We start from the raw sequence: 21,864 nt of genomic DNA on the forward strand, positions 1-21,864 counted from the left end.
ATTAAAACCATATGTTACCATTATTAGTTTATTACTAAGTAATCAGCACTAACAGTGATAGTGCCAGAGAAAGTGAAACACATTTGATATTTATTATTTTTAGATAAAATAACTATAGTGTTTCCGGGTACTCTAGCCCATTTACTAGAACTCAGGTATACTTTGAAGTCCTGCCAGCCATGGTTTTAATCAATTTCTGCAATGTGTGAAAATCAGTTTGTAGAGGCTTGAAACATGCGTGAGGTAGATAATCCTTTTCAGTAAACATAAGCCCTTTTCACACAGCCTGTTTAAGGCAGGAATGTTGTGACGTTATTCCGCCTCGCGTTTCGTATAAAAGGCACAGACAGGGACTGGGGGGGGACAGAGTTGTTCCGCCGTTAAGCCAGCAGTAGAGGTAGTAATAGAGTCGCACGCACGCACGCTCACTCACTCACTCACTCACTCACTCACTCACTCACTCACTCACTCATAGGGTAGTTGATAAGGCTTTAAGAAATATGCAGAACGTGGCACTCTGTTTCTCTTAGAACTACTAAATATTTACAGTGCAAGAGTAATATACTGTATTAGATAAATGGCTCCCAGTGTCATTCTCTGCAGCACACCCCATTTTCCTCACTCCATTGAGAATCTTATTTTTCTATTCTCATTATATCACTTTCTGTCTCAATACTCCACTAATTCCTCATGTAGGCCATTATGCAGCTAAATTCAAAAACCTCTGCCTTTGTGTTAACCTCTATCTGTATCCCTTTTTAATCTTTTCCGACACAGTATCTTTCCTTCTTTTTTTGATTGAAAATTGTTTGTAGAAGTGAATGCGCCAAGCTTGGAATGCTATTGCTTGTCTAATCTTCCTGTTTTCCTGACTGTCAAAGATGTCCTGGCTCGCTAGAGAATGCAGGGATGAGCTTCCCTGAAGGGGGGATGGGCAACAGGAGCGCAGGAGGGCGGGCCAAACCCAAGGCCAACAGAATGAGCAATGAAAGCTTTGTTGACACTGCCAGATTTGTGAACGTCTGCTTTTATGTCAATTTAGGAACAATACATGTGCACGCTTACACAAACACATACAAACAATGTATCATGGCCCTGTTTTTTTTGGTAGTGTAATAGTGTGTTGAAAATAGCTCACTTAAGTATTTATCGTTTTTTGATTGATTGATTCCCCCTGATCCCAATTATTTAATTTGGTTTGTGTAAGAAATAGCAAGTCCGTTATATTTACCGACCTTCATGAAGGTTATAATTTTTAGAGCAGTTTTTGTTGAAACCGTTTTAGAGAGGTTCAACTTTATTTTCATACAATACAGTTCAACAACACCACAAACTATCCTCCAAAAAGATCATAAAGTTGAATCAACACAGTTTCTACCAAAAGTGGACATTAGAACTTTCATGAAGGTAGGATGTATTGCAGGACTGTAATAATTAGACTGCATTAGTATTAGCTAAGTGTACCTAATAATCTGGCAACTGAGTGTACGTTGTCGTATAATTCAGCTGCACAATGCACATGTAGCCTCAAGTAGGCCTACATTGATAAAGATCATTTTCTCATTTCCTTTGGTGTTTTGTATAGTGTCTAGTATAATTTATTGTCATGTCTGTGGACAGAGGAGTGTCTGTAACATGTGGACAGTATTTGGACAGTCTACTCTCTTCATCCCAGCTTAAACAAAATGTCAAAGTTCAAATACAGTTTTCAACCAACAGCAGCACGTTAGGGACATGGTGCAAAATGTAACTGAAATCAGGGCAAAGCAAGCATTTTGAACCCAAACCTGCTCTACTCACATTGCCCATTGACGTGCTGTCATTACGTATATGGATATGTTTAATTTGAATAACTTGCTGGCTGTTATTTATTTGTTTGTGTCGCTCCACAGTTCGCTCACTTGCGAAGCAGTGCAGTAGGAGAACATTCCAGTGTTTTAACAGTGCACTGTGGAGCGAGTTTGGCAGTGATTTACCTAGAGCGCAGTGGGTTACAATAAACAAGGATTATGTAGCTGATATGGATAAAAATCAGCCCCTGCCCTGATTCTGCATATCAGCCCAGGACATGCATAATAATTGGGTCACAAAACGTTTTGAATGTCATTAGACTTTCTGTGACTACAGCACCTACTGCCATCAGGATTCCAGTGTAGATCCTATCTATGTACATAACAGTAATGTTGTGCCTGTATTTGAGATGGCTACAAACAAATCAACAAACAATCAAGTCACTTGCATTGAATGACTGATCCACAAACATATCGCATCAACCTAAAAAAACGAACCTATTCCATTGAAATTGGAGATTTAGCAGACGTTCAATTTGCAGCTTTAAGTCTACTTGCCCAAATTTAACTTGAGCAAAATGTTGCTGAAACGAAAGCTGGATGATATGATATACTTAATTATGTATATTTCCTCTCGTGTTTGTACATTGAAAAGGCTGGGCAAATGTCAAGAGCTGGCAATGCCAGATGAAGGGATAAGCATCAGTACTCATTATACCAACCAGTTCTCTACTGGGAGTGCTGGGAGTTAGAAAGTGATGTAGTCATACTCTAATTTTGAAGACAAACTTGATACTTTCATCATTGCAAAGCTTGATTCCTCAAATTGTTTACCAGTTTTATTCCAGTGTTTTTCCTGTCTTGTATGATCTCATTCCTTTTAACTCCCAAGCCAGTAGTTTACTCTATTTTACTGCAGTGCTCAGCCCTCCTCTGATCCCTGGGGCATGTTTCTCACATCACCTTGGCTTGGCACAACCTCAGCTTTGCCAAACCACCTATTCCCATAGTGTTCATGTTTACAATGTACTATTTACCTCCCCCCTTTCCCCCTCCCACCCCAGGAGATCTTGGTGGTAAACAGATATTTACAAAATAATCCCAGGTCTACTTAATTAGGAACCCCTCCCTAGTGGCTAGTCCTGCTCCCTGGGATCAACCCAGAGCTGAGGAGCCTGGCCAATTGATACACCGACACAACCACCATGTGCCCCTCTCTGGATACCACCCTCATTGCTGTGTGTCTTGTGGGTAGTTGCAACTGTGTGCACAACTTTGCTTTAGCGATTTGTGAAATATGAAAGTTAATAAGCTTCCTCCTCTATTCCACTTCTTGCATTGTGCAGCATGTCTCACAGGAAATTGAATTGGAAGCAGACAGTACAAGCTGATGGGAATCCCCCTTATCACAAACAGCAGTGTGAAAGGCATTTCCTGCGTTAAAACACATCTGAGGAATGTGATCAAAATCCGGGCTGGGCCGGCGGCCTGCCTCTAGCGGAGACGAGAGACGGCGGGATTGGCTCTCATATCAGTCTATACATCCATGCTCTCAGTCAAGAATGTCTTCGCAGTGGCACCTACCTACCAGTGCGGTGCCAAAAAGTGATCATCTGCCAAAAACTGATTGCTGTCTACCCTACATTCAAATGATGAAATTAATCATATACAAACTCACAAGGCTCTTGGGCTCTCCAGCACGTTGCTTTGTTGCTGGCAGTTGTGCACATTTCTCGTGTACGCCGTTCTGCACGCTGGAGGGGCTTCCCCAACAGGCAGAGCCGGGCTCCCTGCTTCCCCCACCCGGGCCACATCGCTACCTGGATGTGTGATGGCTAGACAAAAAAAGGGGACACACCGAATCTAGATGAGCCACAGCCGAGATGCGCCTGATTGTACCGCACTTATAGTTAGATAACGTGGAAAAAAAATGACTGGGAACCAAGCAATTGGCCCATTCCAAACAGGCACGCGCTCCAAACGGGCGCTGCACTAGTTGAAATAACTTTAAAATAGAAAATTACAAAATAAACACAAACATTTTTGTAAGTGTTGCTAATAACGGGGCGACCTCTAGCTCACCCAGTAAGAAGGTGCACCCCATGTTGGCTGAGTCCTGCAGTGGCCCGGGTTCGAGTCCGGCCTGCGACACTTTGCTGCGTGTCATCCCCCATCTCTCTCACACCTTTCCTGTCTAGCCACTGTCACTATCAAATTAAGGGTAAAGCCCCCCCAAAAAAAAAATCATCTTTAAAAAGTGTATTCATGTGTAAGTATTCATACTATATACATTTTTTCAATTTTCAGTTTTAGTTTTTTATTTATTGCTAATTTTATCAAGTGCATAGAGAGGGCTAAGAAAAAGAGAGACACATTACGTTACATATACATTGACACCAAGAGCTTTTGGCACTCAATACACAGCCTTTCCCCTCTGCTCCTGTGCATCTTTTAAACGCTGCAAGGGAATAGCAGTGAAATCCCCTAGCCACAAAGCTCCATGGTATCCAGATTTATGGCACACCCATATAGTTTGTAGTCTCTTGTCCCTTGGGCTCATCCCTCCTCCCTCTGATCACCTGGCTTTACGGGACTGTGGGTGGAAATGAGGCTATTCCCTGGCCACTCACTCCAGTCTCAGAGAGCAAGGGGTAGAGCCAACAGCAGCCTTTGAAAGAGAAAATTAAAAGGAAGAAAAGACAAAGGGCTGAAGGCATGGCAAGAGAGGTACAGAGCATTGTAGCGAGATATAGGAAAAAGGAAGGTGGGTGGAAAGAATGGTGAGATTTAGATGGAAGTGGTGGGGTGGTTGTAGATGCAGAGCTCCATGATAGCAGTCCAGAGAGAACAAGCTATCTGTAGTTTCTGATAGAGCTTATTAACAGAGGCGATCTAAACATTTATAGTGTACAATGTTTGATTATGTGCTAATGTTTTTGAGTCAACTTGTGTGCCACAACTTGTGTACCAAGTCTATATAGTCCTACCATGCTTTCCAGCAACTCACAAAGCCAGGCTGATTTTATACTCACTTAACAGAAAAATCTGTTTTGACTACAGACCACACTAATCATATAAGGATTGATCACCATGTTAGCTCCCAAATTTGAAGGGTCTAAAAGTTTTTTGCGCTGCAGCTCCGTATGGACGTAAAAACAATGTTGAGAGCATCTGGACCGGGCGTCGGCTCATTGTCTTCTGACTGTAAATGAATGTGCGATGACGTCACCAATATGCTAGTCTCGCTTTGCCAGACCTACCTCCACCGCGGCGCTGCGGAGGAAGGTCTAGCTAGTCCACACAGCATTCCGGGATGGGAGAGAAACGTGTTCTGGTTTATTTGCATTTATTCAAACCAATCACAATCGTCATGGGCGGCGCTAAGCACCGGGAAAAGCCACGGAGCCTCTGCAAAATAGCCTCGGGAAGGAACTTGTTTTGGTGGAACGTGTACGTTCAAAAGTTTTTCTAGTTGTGCGACAGAAAACTCAAATTGGACAAATAGTCTAGCTAACTGTCTGGATTTACCCTGCAGAGATCTGAGAAAAGGCTAACCATAGTCCTCATAAATCCACCGGAGTTTAAAAGACTGCAATTAAACTATATATATACTCACTAGGTAATAAAACCAGATCTAAATGCCTTTGTCAGAATTGTCCACTGTTGCTTCCTCGCCTACCTAAGCAGCCACGTTCCTGGAAATGAGCATGAGAGTCTGGCTCTGGCGAAGCAAATGCTTCACTGAGCTGGGAGAATATTCCTGATAGGACCAGCGTTCCTCTACTGCAGTTGGCTGTAATACCGTAGTTTTTTTGTGTCTACAGGTCACGGTCAGTGGGTCTTGGCAGGATTTGGACTAATAGTTGTTCCCAGAATCGTCTCCAGGAGCCACGTGGACGTCACAGACTGTCCACTGTCATCCAACCACTGCGTCAGAATGCTGGAGAGGTGGTGGACCTCACTGTCGATGAAGATGGTAAGAATAAACGTATATTAAAACTATGTCACGCAATGTCAGGGTCCGCCTCATTCAGTTTAAGATTATTATTATTCTATTGGACTCCCTCCAAATTGTTTAGACTTGGATTAAGAGACACACCAAATTGTTGGAAATGTAAGACGGAGGACGGCCAATTGCTCCATGTCCTATGGTCCTGTGATAAGGTCCAGGAGTTTTGGACAAGGACACATGATAACGTATGTCGGACTGCAGGGACCAAGATTCCATTCAACCCAAAATTATTTGTTCTGGGAGATGAGCGGGATAGATGAGCACACAAGAAGTTGGGTCCAAACTAGTTTAGTGATAGCCAGACAGATTCTTCTGAGAGTATGGGGGAACGAAGGGGTACCTTCAATCCAAGAATGGGCTTGTGAGATGGCGAAAATAGCAGCATTTGAAAAAATGTCATACAAACGGTTTGCAAGATTAAGTGTTTACACTAAACATGGGGAAAAACCTTAGCTCCTAAGATGCCATGTCAAAGACAGAGCAATCATAAATTATAGTTTTACAAATGTGCGATAGCCGTTAGCAAAAATAATATTTTAGATCCTGATATCTTAGTACTTAAGTAGTTTAAATCAACTAGCAAAAAAAAGGGTTGTTGTTATGCTTTAAATATTACTAATGTGCATCAATTAACCACTCGGTGATAAGCCACTAACATTAACCACCTTTTACTTTTTTTTCTGTAAAAGGACGCTGCTTCGTGACCTTAGGCATTTGTGTGACTCTTTATCAGCCCACGCCCATGATGGATAGTAAAATGGTAGTATTGGCTAATGGGAGTATTAGAGCCTTTGCATTTCTTAGGAGAAAGAGGGGAAATTAATTTGTGAATATGAAAAGCAGACGTAGTGCACACACTGGAATGCTAATAAGGTCTGCTCTTCTTCTCGGCTGCTAACCCTCTGCAGACAAGTAAACACATGCTACAGTCCACGCTGGGGTTATTTCTCCCAGACAAAGTTGGATTTTAGATTGTGATATAATTTGTGAAAATCATGCCTATTAATCTACAAATAATGTCTACAAATGTTGTCAAAATAAATTCATAGTTTTGTTTACTATTATTGTAAATATTTGTTATAATAATATGTATTGTATGTATTTGAAAACTAACGTAGTATAAAAGACATTTCAGGACAATAGCAGGATGATTTGACAAACAAAACGCACACACATACATACAGACCCATCTCCTTTTAAATTTAATTATGAAATATTTATAAATGAAAAATTTTAGTATCAGAAATTCTCATTTCCGTCAGTAACTCGAGAAATGAAAGACAAGTTGTTTCGTCAAGGAGTTGTCTGCTCTTTCATTTCTCTCCTTTTTAAATGCTCTCCCTCTGAGCGCTGTTGTCATGAATCCTCCTTTTCTAAATTATCACCGACTTTTTTTTTTTCTCCACAGATCTCTCAGTTGTGCCAACAACCTCTGGCAGCATTCACCCTCAAACAGTCAGGTCGTCCTCTTCATCATCTTCCCATCATGCCTCTACCTCAGAGCTCAATGATGCCCCCGGCCCTTCCACTAGCTGCCCAGGCTCAATACCTGAAAGTATGCACACACACAGGCCAAGTGGCTCTACTCGCACAGCCACAGAGGGTAAGCCAGGACATGGCATGTTGAAACCAGCTGCTGTAGACCATTTCATTTAGTCTCTTTTGCTCTGAGGCAGCTTGGGTTCAAAATGACTTCCTTTAAGCTGCTGCTATTACCAAAAATGTTTATATATTAAACTGTGAAATGGTCTATATTATGTAGTAATTTTCTATTTTTTCTCTGCCCTTTAAAATGCTAACCTGCTGTCTCATCGTATAGTTTTCATATATCTTACTCTCATCAGATGACAGCAGACCAGGTTTGTCAGGTACAGGAGAAAACGCCGGCACGGCTATGCCCAGACTCCCATCCTGCTGTCAGCAGCACTCTCCGTGTGGAGGCCCCTCCCCCGCTCACCTGTCCCTGAGCCACTCCCATTCAAGCTGCTTGCAGGCGTCGTCCTCTCAGCAGACCAGTGGCTCTCAGCACGGTCACAGCCACAGCAATGCTCACCACTTCATCCACCATGTCCATCACCCAGCACCACAGCCCCCGGGCACCCTGCCCTTTCAAGAGCCGAGCTGCCCTGTGGAGCGACCCAGTGCTCTGCCCGCATCTTGCGCTGGAGTCAGCAGCAGCAGCAACAGTAGTAGTAGTAGCAACACAGCCCACTACCACGACCAGGTATGCCCATGCTGCATTCAACAACAACAACAACATACTGTTGTTATACAATAGCTTTTTTAATTATTGCTGTTTGTGCTGTCTACTTCACTGTGGTATCCTTGGCCACCAGATTAATTAAATGTAAACTTTAAGTTTAGTATAGTGTAGGCTTGTGACTGGAAGGTTGCTGGTCCAATCTGTGGACTGTCGGGAAAAATATTGGTGAGGAAAGTAAAATCAAGGACCTTAACCCCCAACTGCTCCAGTGGAGCGGCTCAGATCCGACTGTGTGCTGTACTGGGCAGCTTCCAGGTGTGAATGTGTGTAACTGTGAGCTTGAACCGGGTTGTTCCTGAGAAAGAATATTCCTCTCTGTAAATATAAATGTCTTAAATACATGTATGAACTCATTTTGGTTTTGAGGCAAATATTAAGATCAAGAAGTAGTGTTGAAAGCACAACAAAATGAATCTAGGACGAGTAGTAATTGAATTAATGCCTTGTATCTCACTTCAAGTATGAAAACTGTATAAATGAGGTGAGAGGATCACATTTTAAGTTTTAAAGTGTTTTAAATGGTCTTGCAGCCATGATTTCATACTGTGCTAACGTCCTCCTTTACTTTGTCAAAGCTTCACTATGCATCATCCTCCCCTCCACCCCCTCAGTTAGTGAAGGTCATGGTCCAGCATTCTCCACTAATGATGATGCATGCTGTATCTTGAAAGAGCATTTAGCTTGAGACTGAGGGAAACAGAATAGACAAAGGTCCCTCCTATATATTTTTTGACTCAGAAAGAGAAATGCAACAGTGAAAAGACAATTTCATTGTACATGGTATACTGTATGGCTTGAATTGTGTATGACTTGTGCATGACTCATTTAGCATTCCACAGTAGAAATGTGTCCCTCTTCTTTTTATAACATCTCCGCCTTCCTTCCACAGCAAACTCTGCCAGTGGACCTGAGCAACAGCAGTGTTCGGAGCGGAGGAAACAATGGGGCTAGTTTCCATGGCAGCACCTCAGCCTTTGACCCGTGCTGCCCAGGCTCCACCTCACGGCCTCCTGCTTACGTTTCCCAGGCCACCCCTGGGCCCAGCCAGCCAGCTGTGGTGGACTCGTTCAGCTCCTCCATGGTGGCTCAGCCACAGCCACAAACACAACCCCAGCCCTGCAGACATTATATGCACCCCTCCTGTGAGTATACCACGTTAATGCAGTACAGGAAACCTGACATTCACCACTAGTTTTTCAAATCAGAATTTTAAAGTCCAACTGAAATCACATTTAGTCATCCCTTTTTGTAGTAAAAGATAATGTCAACGTGTTGATTAAATGTATTGTTTTCTGTTTTAAAATGTGTGGCTCTTGTGTTGTGTGACAGCTAGATAAAACACTGACATTACTGCTTTACCAAGATTTGATTGCCTGCATCGAAATAAGGTCTCCTTCACTTACAAGACAGACGCTGGACGGTATTCCGTTGAATGAAATCAAAAAATATAAAATACAAATTTATCCGTTTTGGTTTCTGATTTTTCTCTCAAAGGAGAACAAAGGAAAAGTCATTTAAAGAGCATATACTGTATGTATGATGTAGCAAACAAATACAATGCAATTTCATTTCAGTTGGACTTTCAAGTGTCAGCTACTGCATTTAAAAAAAATTCACTCATTTGCAGTGCCGTAGTACTTGTGAAAATTGGCAGACAGCTGCACTTCTAAAACCTAATGCTAATAGTAATTAACAGAGCCTGGTGGTTAATGTGCCAAGTGCTGTGGGAACTGTACCAGCAAGCAGAAGTAGTTAATTTCTCATTCTACTCAGACTAGCTCAGTATGGAGAGTAAAGCGGTGTGACCAGGTTCTCTGGAGGGGATGTAGTAAGAGAGTTAGTTGCTGCTGGTGCATACGTTCACCTCTCTCTTGCCTGCCTCTCCTCCTCATTGTACTGCTGCTTGGACAAGTAGTCTGCACCAAGAAGAGCTACAAACAAAAGAATACATGAATATTTCTAAAGTGGATGACTCACAGTAGTGAACTCAGATCGTTTTGTCTTTGCCAGAGAACAGAGAAGGTTTGTGTCATCAACAACAACAACATTAATTAAGTGCTACAAAGGCATCATCTTTAACATGATGAGCCGAGATGTTTGTCTGCTGGCATAAAGTACACATGTAGAACGCTGTAGTTTTTGTAAATAAGTAAACAAGGATCTGTCTGGTGACCTTCTATATTAATGATAACAAATGCAACAAAATTAGCAACACCAAAAAACAAATTGATCCTATTAGCAAGTATTTCCTGTGTAGCCAAAGCCTAATGTAGCTTAATCCTCTGTGCTGTAGAGCTCCATTGTTGTCCAAGAAAAAAACATCACACTTAACACAAGACAAGAAGAGGAAGTATCCAGAATCCAGAAATTACTAAATTATTGTACTAGCTGACATGTTTCTTTATTACATTGAACTTGGGTACTACAATGCACCTTCCTGCTGCTGTAAATGCTCACTAATGCCTTTTTAAAAATGAAAGTAAATATGTGTGGCCATTTTTTTTTTTTTTTATCTACGCCTTCCTTCAGTAAGAATGAATAGACTTGGGGCTGAGTTCCACAGACAGGCTGGAAAAATATTGAGAGAGTCTCACACATTGTTGGGTTTGGTCTTTTGTTAACAATAACAAAAACATAGAGCATCCTTTAGAATTTAAAGATGTTTTGCGTAATTTTTTTCCTTTTCTCTTTCCTCAAACCTAGATGGCTCTCTAGCACGCTCACTGCATCATCAGCCCTCCTCTGCCTGTCCTCATTCCCATGGGAACCCCCAACTTACACCTCAGCCCCCTCCACAAGGCGATTATGTCATTCCCCACACTGTCACCTTTCATCCGCCACTGCCGTCTCACCCCTCAGGCCACGCTGTGCCCCCTGCCCCTCCCCCTCCTCTGTCTACCCACCACCTCTCTGGTTCAAGTGCCCCACTGGCCCAGCACCTGCCTACGGATCACCAGTCCCTGCCGCACCATATGCCGGCGCTGGGGGCGTCGGTGCAGAGGCTCCATCAACACGAGATGCTGCAGAGGATGGAGGTCCAGAGGCGCAGAATGATGCAGCACCCGACGTGAGTACCTCCATCACCCAGCTGGTGTTTTCCTCATCATGAGTATTCATATTAGCATAAAAGATACAACTCCAGCCGTGAACCTGAATTCTCCTTTCCGTGCAGACGAGCGCATGAGCGTCCACCTCCACACCCCCACAGAATGCACCCCAACTACGGCCATGGACACCACATCCATGTGCCACAAACTATGTCTTCCCACCCTCGCCAGCCTGAGCAGAGAACAGCATGGTCAGTATCAGAGGCATTGAGGTTTGGCAGATTGCTGGTTTCAGCTGAATGCGACGCTAAGGTTCCTTGTTGTTATGTTCAGATTAAGATCTAGAGAAAGTGTTGATGTAATGATGACAGTTTACTTCTTATGTGTTTATCAACAGGGAGCTTGGCATTGAGGCTGGAGTGACTGTGGCACCGTACCCTTCAGGGCACCTGCACTCCCACCTGCCCCACTACCATCCTCCCCCCAGACTGCACCACTTCCCCATCCCCTTCATGGTGAGAGAACCTCTCGGCACACATGCATACATTAGCATAAATGGGAAAGAATCACTTTAAAATGAAGTGTGATTAATGGTGTTGGCCCCTTATTTATAACATCAGTTATTTCAAGGATGGTTTAGTGTACCACATGAATAATGTATTAGCAATTAATAATATCTCATCAGGCATTTCATGTGCAAACTCAACAAATCCACAAGCCTTGACACAGATCCTGCGCAAATGTAGTCGACAGTTTCCTGATGTTATTGCTTTTTTTCTTGGTCACCCTCAAACATCCAAACATTAGTCGTCTTCTACAATCAGTTCTCCTCTGTAGCATCGATGCAAGTGCACATAAAGTCAGGATGCTGTTTTGCAAATGCTTTGAGCATATCCACAGTTCATCACAGCATGCATGCTCAGAATTAGGGGGTAGAGAAGTAGAACCAAAGGATATGCAAGTGAATTTGTGATAAGTCTAGGCAGAGTTCATTAGTTTTAATTTGTATACATCCATGACCTTCATCATTACATATTTGCCACGTGAACACATTCAAAGGGCCCCTCTAATTTGCTTTTAAAATAGATTATCTTGTTAAAACACAAGTTTCATTTTAGAACTGCCATTGCCACTTACAGCTTACACAATGTATAGTTAATATGATGATGATCTATATTTCTATATGCGAAAAGAGTCGTTCATAATGATGAACCTACAAAACATTCCAATCTGCAGCTCCTCTCAGCTTTACGGAGCTTTATAGTGAGTTTCAGCTTGTTAAGCTGTCCAACCATCAACTTTACTGTTTTGATTCTAAGGCTGTACCCGACTCAGACTTTTGTCAGTCAAATCAGATTTGGCAGTTACTCACGAATACTCAATCCTTTTCTCCCCCAAATAGACTATCAAGTTACGCTTTATATAACTGCCAGATATTCTAACAGGGTTCGGCGGGATGTTCAGGGTGAGAAAAATGTTCGCTTAATATCGTAAACAGGTCAAGTTAGCCCTCCTTACTAATGCGTGCTAACTACGCTCCCGACGGATTCAAAATGTGCAACATTCAAGCTCACACTAGATATCAAATAAAAGACAGAAACCGTATTGTATTAATTTGCTTCTACTTTACTTCTTAGCAGAAGGCTGAAGATAAGGTGTCTTGGAGCCTGTCTGGGCAAGGCTTCTACTTCTCTTCTTCCGGGGAGCTCCCTCCCTTTCTCACTCACAGAAGTGCATTTGTTTATGAAACAGACATGCTGAGATTATTAAAATAAAATGTTTCCCAAAGTTAAACAAAATGTTTTCTTCTGTCCCTCCACAGCACACTGGCATATCTGAAGTGACCTACCCGCACATTCGGTACATCTCATCTAGAATGACTGGCTTTGGAAGAACCTATGAGGTGAGGACTTTTTTTTTTTTTATTATTTTACAGTTGCTAAATTAGTTTTTGTCAGTCCCGACACAACTCAAGCACTGAAAGAGTAAATTAATTACCGTTTAATTAATCACTGCCATCACTATTTTCATGCTGTTATAATGAGGACACATTATAACAGTATAGAATTATAGAAGAATATAGAATTCAGAACACTAGACAAAATAAGAGTTTACTGGCAAAATGTAATGTGCAAACATTACATTGTTTTGTGATCGTGAGGAGCCAAAATCAAAATCACGATCAAAATTCGATTAATTGGACAGCCCTAACTCAAGGTCCACTTACTAGCTTTTTTCCAGAGTGTTCAACCACATCTCACAACCTTCATCAGTGGATAAAGTTTGCTCAGTTTAATGTCTTGTTTAACTCGAGGCAGCTGTCACCCATTTGGTAGAGCAGATCGGCTATTGATCATAATGTTGGTGGTTTGATCCACATGTTGATTCTCATAGAGGGTTGTTTATACTGCATCCACTCAGGACCTGCTGCATTTAGAGGAAAGATTGGGGACTGTGAACCGAGGAGCCTCTCAGGGAACCATAGAGAGGTGCACTTACCCACACAAGTACAAAAAGGTGAGGACTTATGAGCTATTATTAGTTATGTGTATATTGTTTATTGATTTTTGCAGATACTGTAAATAGTTGTGCATGTCTGTTACAGTTTATTCTGGGACAGAGTGCACAGTGGTCTTTTGTGCTCATTTCAAACATCTGATGTTTAGCCAAGTACTGTAGTGTGTTTTAGATTGCAGCTGTGAAGACATTGATAAGGAAAAGTTTCCTTAGAAGTTTCTAAATGTATCTAAACAAGCAATCTAACACCCTGCCACCCAATACAGAAGGTGTTGGAGAGAGACATTGACCAACAGTTAACCCCTGAAGCTTGGGCATCTATTGGGAAAAATATGCACGCAACCCCAGAATCGGTGAGAAATAATGAACGAATCAATTTGGAAACATGTCTCTGCTCACATGTACAGTAGATATTAGTATTAGTCTTGGGGGCCAGGGAATTCGGCTCTAGAATAACTTTGATTTGGATAATTTTTATTTGTTTAGCATAGAGACAACAGATAGAATGTTTTTTTCTGTTTTCAGGACAAAATGACCATTCTCTCTGTCCCCAAAGGAATTTTTAATGTTTTCTGTTGAAATGTTTGTTCTAAATATTGTTACCTCTTTATAGGCAATAATAAGGTTTTAAACAAACGTAATATGTACTTGTAATGTTACCAAAGTGTTTAAGTTGAGCAGTTTAATGTGTTACACAAAGAGTGGATTAATAGGATATTATGTAATGAGGCAGCTACCGTTTCCTATTTCGATGCTGCATATAAAAAATCATGTTTCCAAATGTTTCTCACAAACAGAGAAAGCTGCATGGTAAGCAAGATGAAGATGAGGGGGCAGATGAAGACACAGAAGAAAAATGCACCATCTGTCTGTCAATACTGGAGGAGGGGGAGGACGTCAGGTAAATAGCTCCCCTCCTGGGTGTTTGTGCCGTTTGTTGCTTACAGTTTTGAGTGTGTTCAATTATGCTTTCAGGGGTGTGACAAGTGGGATGGCAGGTGTAGTTGTTCCATTTTGCCTCTTGCTCGCTCGCTCTCGCTCTCTATCGCTCTCTCTCTATATTATGTTAAACCCAAAGGTATAGTAATCAACAGAAAACCCCAGAGTGCCTTAAAATTACCAGCCCTAATGGAACTGTTTTTTGGCACTCACTCAGGTTTTTTTAAAAGGATTTTTCTGCCCTCTGTTGGTATAAAAGGAAATTATTATAATTCAGAATAATTATTTTTCTTTTTTTAAACAAAAAACGAAGTTTAAAAAAAATTGAGGCTTTTGCTAAATTATTTACAACCACCTATAAAAAAATAGGACAGGATGCGCTCAACTCACATAGATACTTAGAAAGCTTTGAAGGCTGGGTGCTGGATCCTAAAAGTGAATAATCATAAATAAAGCTACTAGGACAGCACTCCAATTTGATAGAATTTATTGCCACATAACGGACGTTTCAGGCAGCGCCCCTTCTCAGCGTGTGCACAGGCAATTATAAACAATAGTTATAAACTACGTGGAGTAAATCATCTGCAACTAGCCCATCAATCCCAGCGGAGGGAGCCACAACCAATCTAGATCAGGGTTAGTAAACACAAACCAAATCATAAATAAGCAGTGAAAAATAATTTAGCTGGATTCGATATTGATTTTCAGGCTCAAGATTCGATTCAAAATCGATTTTCAATTTTAAAAAAAAGAAAAAAAAAAAAAAAAATCGATTCACAGTATGTAAATGTAGTTACTTTTCCTATGTGATTGCAGTAGACATACAATTTAAAAGAAACACAACAAATTAAATGTAGTTTGATATTACTTTATATGTCTTCATATAAAAATAAAAACTTTTGCAACTAAAAACTGCAAAGTGCCAAGCTTTGGCCAGCTTTCAAATACATTTAATTCAAGTATAAAATAAAACCGTTAAATAAAAAGAGATTTTTGTTCAGAGTTCGGTGGGAGTTTAGAGCATTGAAAGAGTTGGTTGACTGGTATGTTAGGTACTTTAGGTTGTTGTTCGTCCACGTCTTTAATGTTAATCTCTGGGTGATGGCGTACCATGTGAGTTCTCAAGTTTGTGGTGTTTCCAAAATACTTAACTTTCGCTTCGCAAAGCCTGCATATAGCATGATTCCTATCAAGTTCCATCTTCCTCTTGAGGTTATAAAAGCCGAAATGTGTCCAAACTCTCGCCTTCAATGAGGATGGAGCAGGTTGAATAATTCTTTCTGTGAGGTTTGCCATTGTTTGCGCCGACTAAACTACTTCTGCTGCACTCGTTCTTCTTTTGATTATAACAAGAGTGCCCAGGCGTCAGTGTGAATTTAACACAGCGGCATCTATGGGAATGGCAAGCTAAACTCATTTCAGGACAGTAGTATACACGCCATTACAAAACGAAGAAAAAAAAATCGATTTTGAATCGGTAGACCTTGAATCGCGATACAAATGTGAATCGATTTTTTTTGCACACCCCTAGTAAATAGGTCCCCTCTTTTTTCACCTTAGCATCCAAAATCATGTCAATCAATCATCCCGATCATAACGTAAAGTGAATTTAATGGATTCCTTTAAGGTTATGAAGGCATGAAACTTTTCCAAATCTTCTCAAGTACCACTCCAAATAAAAAATAAATCTATATACCTACAATAAATTTTAATGAACTTAAAATAAAGATGAAAATCTTAAAAAAAATTGGGTCACAAATATATATTTTTTTTGTTATAGGTGTGTAACAAATGTTGCTTAAAAAAAAAAAAAAGAGGAAATAGTGTATTTTATTGGGGATTGTTTTCAGCCATGGATTTGGTGCTGTAGTGAGTATTTACAGCAGAAGGACAGAGATTGATCAAAATAAACCACAGTGCCCATCATCATGATAATGAAGGAACATGTCACCCAGTGTAATGTTGGGGCTCACTGGTGTGGTTTTTTAATAGTTTCTGGACAATGGAGCTTTACAGCACACATGACGAGGCTATATCAGTCTCTGGCTCATCTCTCTACATAGACAATACTTGTTGGTAGGGTCAATTATTTAATTTTTTATTTAACCTTTATTTATCCAGGTATGTCGATTGAGAACAAATCCTCATTTGCAACGACGACCTGTCACATTCACACAGTTACACATTCATACCTGGAAGTTGCCCAGTACAACCACAGTCTGATCTGCTGGTCACAGGAGCAGTTGGGGTTAAGCGCCTTGCTCAAGGGCACCTCAGTGGTGGTAATGAGGGAGGGACAAGCGCTGCTCTTTCCCCACCCAGATTTTATTCTGTCGGTCTGGGGATTGAACCGGCGATCTCCCGGTCACAAGCTCGCTTCTTCTTTAACCTTTAGGCCACCACTGCCCACCATTTATTGTTGGTTTGAATCTTTGCCTCTGTGTTTCCCCACTAGGCGCCTACCATGTATGCACCTCTTCCATCAGCTGTGTGTGGATCAGTGGCTCCTCACCAATAAGAAGTGCCCCATCTGCAGAGTGGACATTGAGGCGCAGCTGTCTGCTGAGAGTTGATGCTGTTTTTTTTTTTTTAAACAACCCCTTTTGTTGAAAATTTATTTTGAGATCATATTAATTTTCTCTTCAGTACTGCAGTCAACCAAAGATGGCATGAATTACCTGCGCAGCTCTACTTTGAGAAAATAAAAAAACACCTGACAAAAAAGCATTGAGCCTAGAGTGCCAGCTATCGCACATTACTACAACGGCTAGAATTCTCCATTAAGGGTTTAAGATTTTATTGTATTTATAAAGCTTTTATGTAGCTTTTGATTGTTTCCTCAAGTGTCATTTTTTGTTTTGTTTCTCTGCATGTTTCCTTGCAATGCATTTCTTTGCACATATAATGTGGGCTTAACACAGCCTAACAACTCGCAGGTGAGGATAGCTGCTCTAGTAAAGATGCATTTCTGTAAACCTAATGCCTTGCTTTACTAGAATGTCACCCTCCAGTTTTAAAAAAAAAAAAACAAACATTGCAGGATTCATTTTACCAATCATTGTATTGATTAGTTTGTTTAGAACATGTGGATTGTTAGTGAAATATGTTTTTTAAGTAAATCAAGACATTCCTAACTAGGGAAATATGTTAACAGATCAGCTGCTGTATTAGTGCACACCCAGTATTTCTAGAGTGGAAATAAACTCCAATGTTCACCTCACCTCCCAGAATATGCACATGCTTTGCTACGATTACACCTCCCTCCAGCACCTTCATTTGACTAAAAACACCATTAGCACCATCATCTGATGTATTTTAGAGAACAAGAAAAAGAATGTCACATCCCTCTCTTGACTGTTCTTTCTAAACTGAACGATTGTTGGGACCTGCTGTGAATCTTTTCTTCATTTTGTTTGGGGTTCTTCCCTGCAGATGGGCCTGTGATGGTTAACCTGGTTTCTGTAAGATGATCTCAGGTCTACATGTGTGTAAGAAATTTCACGTGAGCCTAAAACCTGGGATCATTTTGTCAATTTGATACCGGCAGTGGCGTTTAACTTCCCGTGTGTGTGTGTTCAGAGGGAAATACACAGCTCAATATTTACTGTTTGTTCTCACACTTCAAACCATTTTATCCACCCTCCCTTTTGTCTCTCTGTAGTTGAGCAGCAGTGTCCATTTTGGCTGCTGCAGAAAGAAAAACGCTAATACTGTTGACTAACTCACTCGCATAGACTTGCACAAGAGAGAAAAAGGTAGGAGAATAGTAGTGAATATGACAGTGCACTAAGGCCATGTATTTCCACTCTGATGAATATTTAAAGAGGAAAATAAAATCAAAAAATATTTTGAATGGAGTGTTGAAATGCAGTACTTAAAGCAGGTATCCATGCATTCATTGACTTAAAGGCACCAGGATCATATTCTGTGGGATTTATATTAGTTTTAAAAAATATTAATAAACTTGGATAACTCTTAATTGAGTCCTTTCCTTGGTGTCCTTTTTGAAAACCAGATGTTTGAGTAAATGTTGGGTTCTTGATGAAACATTTCATGGAACGTATGTCTTAAAAGATCATGTATGTCAATTACCAAATATCGAGTTTAAAGATAGTGTAATCTTTAAAGTGCTATGCTCATTTTGAGGTTCATAATTGTATTTAGAGGTTATATCAGAATAGGTTTACATGGTTTCATTTTCAAAAAACACCATATTTTTGTTGTACTGCACATTGCTGCAGCTCCTCTTTTCACCCTGTGTGTTGAGCTCTCTGTTTTAGCTACAGAGTGAGGCATCTCACTTCTGTTACATCTTTGTTGGGAGTTGAACATGCGCAGTACCTAGGTAAGGACAACAAGCCAGTCAGTTGCAGAGTGTGGCGTTCCACGCTAGCAGCTAGGCGAGCATTATAAGGTGTGTTACAAAGTGACTTTAAGAGTTAACGACACAATTTCAGTTCCAATTTATATTTATTTTACTTTGGTTGAAAAGATTATTGATTTGGCAGCCAAATTTCATATGTTGGCACTAATGCACAAAAACTATCCAAATATACAGGATTCCTCTTTGAGTTCAGTGCAAGTTTTTATCACCACGGTCAATCCTTTTCAGCACAGGTTTCCATCGTCTGCCAGTTGTTCCCAGTTCAACCAATTTTCATTCCTTGTGTTATTTGGAGTCCTGAAGAAAAAAACATTCAGTGATTTACTAGAAAAAGCAAAGATTAGAGGAAAAGCATAACTGTATTAGAAATGTTTTTCTCCTGCTCTCTTGTGGTAATCATCATGCAACCCCTTAGATTTATCTTGTAGCCCCTTGTGGATGTCATGCCCCACATGTTGGAAACCACAACATGTCACCCTTCTCACAAATTCTCAAATTTAGTCTAAAAATGAATTTTCTGTTTTCCCCATAAACAATAAAAATGTCAACCAAATGAGTACATTAAAATGATTATTAAATTAATTAATAACATGCTTTAGATTTTTTTTAAATGGTGCCCCTATTGACCTTTTGTTTATTTTAATAGACTGAGGATGGGAGTAGGATTCGGTATTCGGTTTCGGATTCGGCAGAATCTTAACCAGTGGATTCGGCCGAACCCCGAAAATCTGGATTCTTAATTATAGATATAACTACGGTGGCCCTGAAGTGCAAATCACAACAGCAATTAGAAAAACGCAACAACAAATCATAAAACACAACGGCAAAAATGAAAACACGACAGCAAATAGGAAAACACGACAGCAAATAGGAAAACAAAACGGACGGACAGTGTGTCTGTCCAATCAGGAGGGTCCGTCCTCTGCTAGATAGGCCCTACCTTTTCTGGTAGAAGTTAATGCTGTTGTGTTTTGTGATTTGTTGAAGTGTTTTCATGTTTGTTGTCGTGTTTTCCTATTTGCTGTCGTGTTTTCCTATTTGCTGTCGTGTTTTCCTATTTGCCGTTTTGTTTTCCTATTTGCTGTCGTGTTTTCCTATTTGCTGTCGTGTTTTCCTATTTGCTCTCGTTTTTTTCCTATTTGCCGTTTTGTTTTCCTATTTGCTGTCGTGTTTCCTATTTGCTGTCGTGTTTTCCTATTTGCTGTCATGTTTTCCTATTTGCCGTTTTGTTTTCCTATTTGCTGTCGTGTTTTCCTATTTGCTGTCGTGTTTTCCTATTTACCATTTTGTTTTCCTATTTGCTGTCGTGTTTTCCTATTTGCCGTTTTGTTTTCCTATTTGCTGTCGTGTTTTCCTATTTGCTGTCGTGTTTTCCTATTTGCTCTCGTGTTTTCCTATTTGCTGTCGTGTTTTCCTATTTGCCGTTTTTTTTTCCTATTTGCTGTCGTGTTTTCCTATTTGCTGTCGTGTTTTCCTATTTGCCGTTTTGTTTTCCTATTTGTTGTCGTGTTTTCCTATTTGCCGTTGTGTTTTATGATTTGTTGAAGTGTTTTCATATTTGCCGTTTTGTTTTCCTATTTGCCGTTGTGTTTTATGATTTGTTGTTGCGTTTTTCTTATTGCTGTTGTGATTTGCACTTCAGGACCACCGTATATAACACAGTAAACACATTAATGAAGTAAACAACGTCCACAGCCTCTAAAATAGTTAAATGTAACAACTTAATGTTGAATTCACACACTCTTTTAACATCGTAGGAAAGCACATCGCTATTGCCAGATGAGTGACAATTTTGTTTGGAAATTTTCGCTAACCGTATGATGTAGGCATATTGGGTGGGTGAAATTAGAAAGCTAACGAGCAGCAGCCGGCCGTTCCGTCGCTCCGCTCCGACTGTAGGGAGACTCATTTGCCGAGAGAACGGCTGCAGCCTGGGAGAGGCACTGTCTGGTTAACACAAGTTTTTAGCTGTGACTGTCCATCCTTTGTCGTACCTGAAATTGCTGCATTTTGGCTGCTGTCTGTAGATTCCTTCATGCACAATGCGTATTCTTTCGGATGCTTCATATGCAAAAAAAAATTCTACGGTTCGGCAGAAACCGAACCCCGTCAAAAAGCCCAATATTCAGCTGAATCCGATGCCGAATCCTGGCACCGAATCCAGGATTAGGTTCAGCCGGATGTGTGTGTGTGTGTGTGTGTGTGTGTGTGTGTGTGTGTGTGTCTCACCTTTGGCTCCCCGGAGGACAAAGCCAAACCCCTCATTTTCTTTCTTCTGTAAAACAGCAATCTTCTCCTCTATGATATAGTCACTGTGAAGAAGAGAGCAGAGGGAGAGCAAGTATGAATCCAACACCATCCTCACTCACACAAAGAGAGAGGGGTGAGAGGGAGGTCAGGAGAGTAAAGTACTTCCTAGTCTATTAACCAATCAAGTTAAAAGTCAAGCAAGCAACCACATCTCAGGATTCCAAGGTGTTTTACTAATATTTTGAGCATCTAAAGGCAGGGCCCTGATAGCTTGTGATTGAAGTATCTTTGGGATAAAACTAAAGAGTGAATCAATATTCAGGCTGATCCCTCAGATGAGACTGCAGCTGAGGAGGGTGTGGAGGGCTTCTGCTAAAGAAACTGACAAAGCCTACTGAGATGCAAAGTTATCCACTGACTAATGACAGAGGGAATAAGAGATTCGGCGCAATATTCGGCCAAAAACGAAGCCGAATCCTGGCACCGGATCCAGGATTCGGCTTTGGATTCAGCCAAATATTGGGACGAAATATGGAATCGGTGCCAGGATTCGGCTTCGGCTTTGGATTCGGCTTCGGCCAGGATTTGGCCCAATATTCAATTATACAATTAGCATGATTTTTTTTTACTTTTCTGAATTACTCATTTTTCCCAGCAGGTCA

At 40.8% G+C, this 21,864-nt stretch overlaps 1 protein-coding gene across 4 annotated transcripts in view; it reads left to right on the forward strand.

Annotated features, from left to right (window-relative positions):
• rnf111 (ring finger protein 111) overlaps nt 1-18,547 on the forward strand; it is a 30,656-nt gene extending 12,109 nt beyond the window's left edge. For 3 of the 4 annotated variants that reach the window (XM_031314209.2, XM_031314210.2, XM_031314211.2), the window contains 12 exons: nt 5,615-5,766; nt 7,211-7,405; nt 7,647-8,026; nt 8,955-9,207; nt 10,769-11,132; nt 11,238-11,363; nt 11,510-11,627; nt 12,935-13,015; nt 13,534-13,629; nt 13,896-13,982; nt 14,427-14,530; nt 17,024-18,547. In XM_031314209.2, coding sequence (XP_031170069.1) covers nt 5,615-5,766; nt 7,211-7,405; nt 7,647-8,026; nt 8,955-9,207; nt 10,769-11,132; nt 11,238-11,363; nt 11,510-11,627; nt 12,935-13,015; nt 13,534-13,629; nt 13,896-13,982; nt 14,427-14,530; nt 17,024-17,141 — 2,074 coding nt within the window. In that variant the 3' untranslated portion in view covers nt 17,142-18,547. The remainder of the gene's footprint in view (nt 1-5,614; nt 5,767-7,210; nt 7,406-7,646; nt 8,027-8,954; nt 9,208-10,768; nt 11,133-11,237; nt 11,364-11,509; nt 11,628-12,934; nt 13,016-13,533; nt 13,630-13,895; nt 13,983-14,426; nt 14,531-17,023) is intronic. The other variant, XM_031314212.2, reaches the window with a different exon arrangement.
• Nucleotides 18,548-21,864: the final 3,317 nt, after the last annotated feature.

The sequence above is a fragment of the Sander lucioperca genome, chromosome 3 (genome assembly GCF_008315115.2).
Source record: "Sander lucioperca isolate FBNREF2018 chromosome 3, SLUC_FBN_1.2, whole genome shotgun sequence".
NCBI classification, from domain to species: domain Eukaryota; kingdom Metazoa; phylum Chordata; class Actinopteri; order Perciformes; family Percidae; genus Sander; species Sander lucioperca.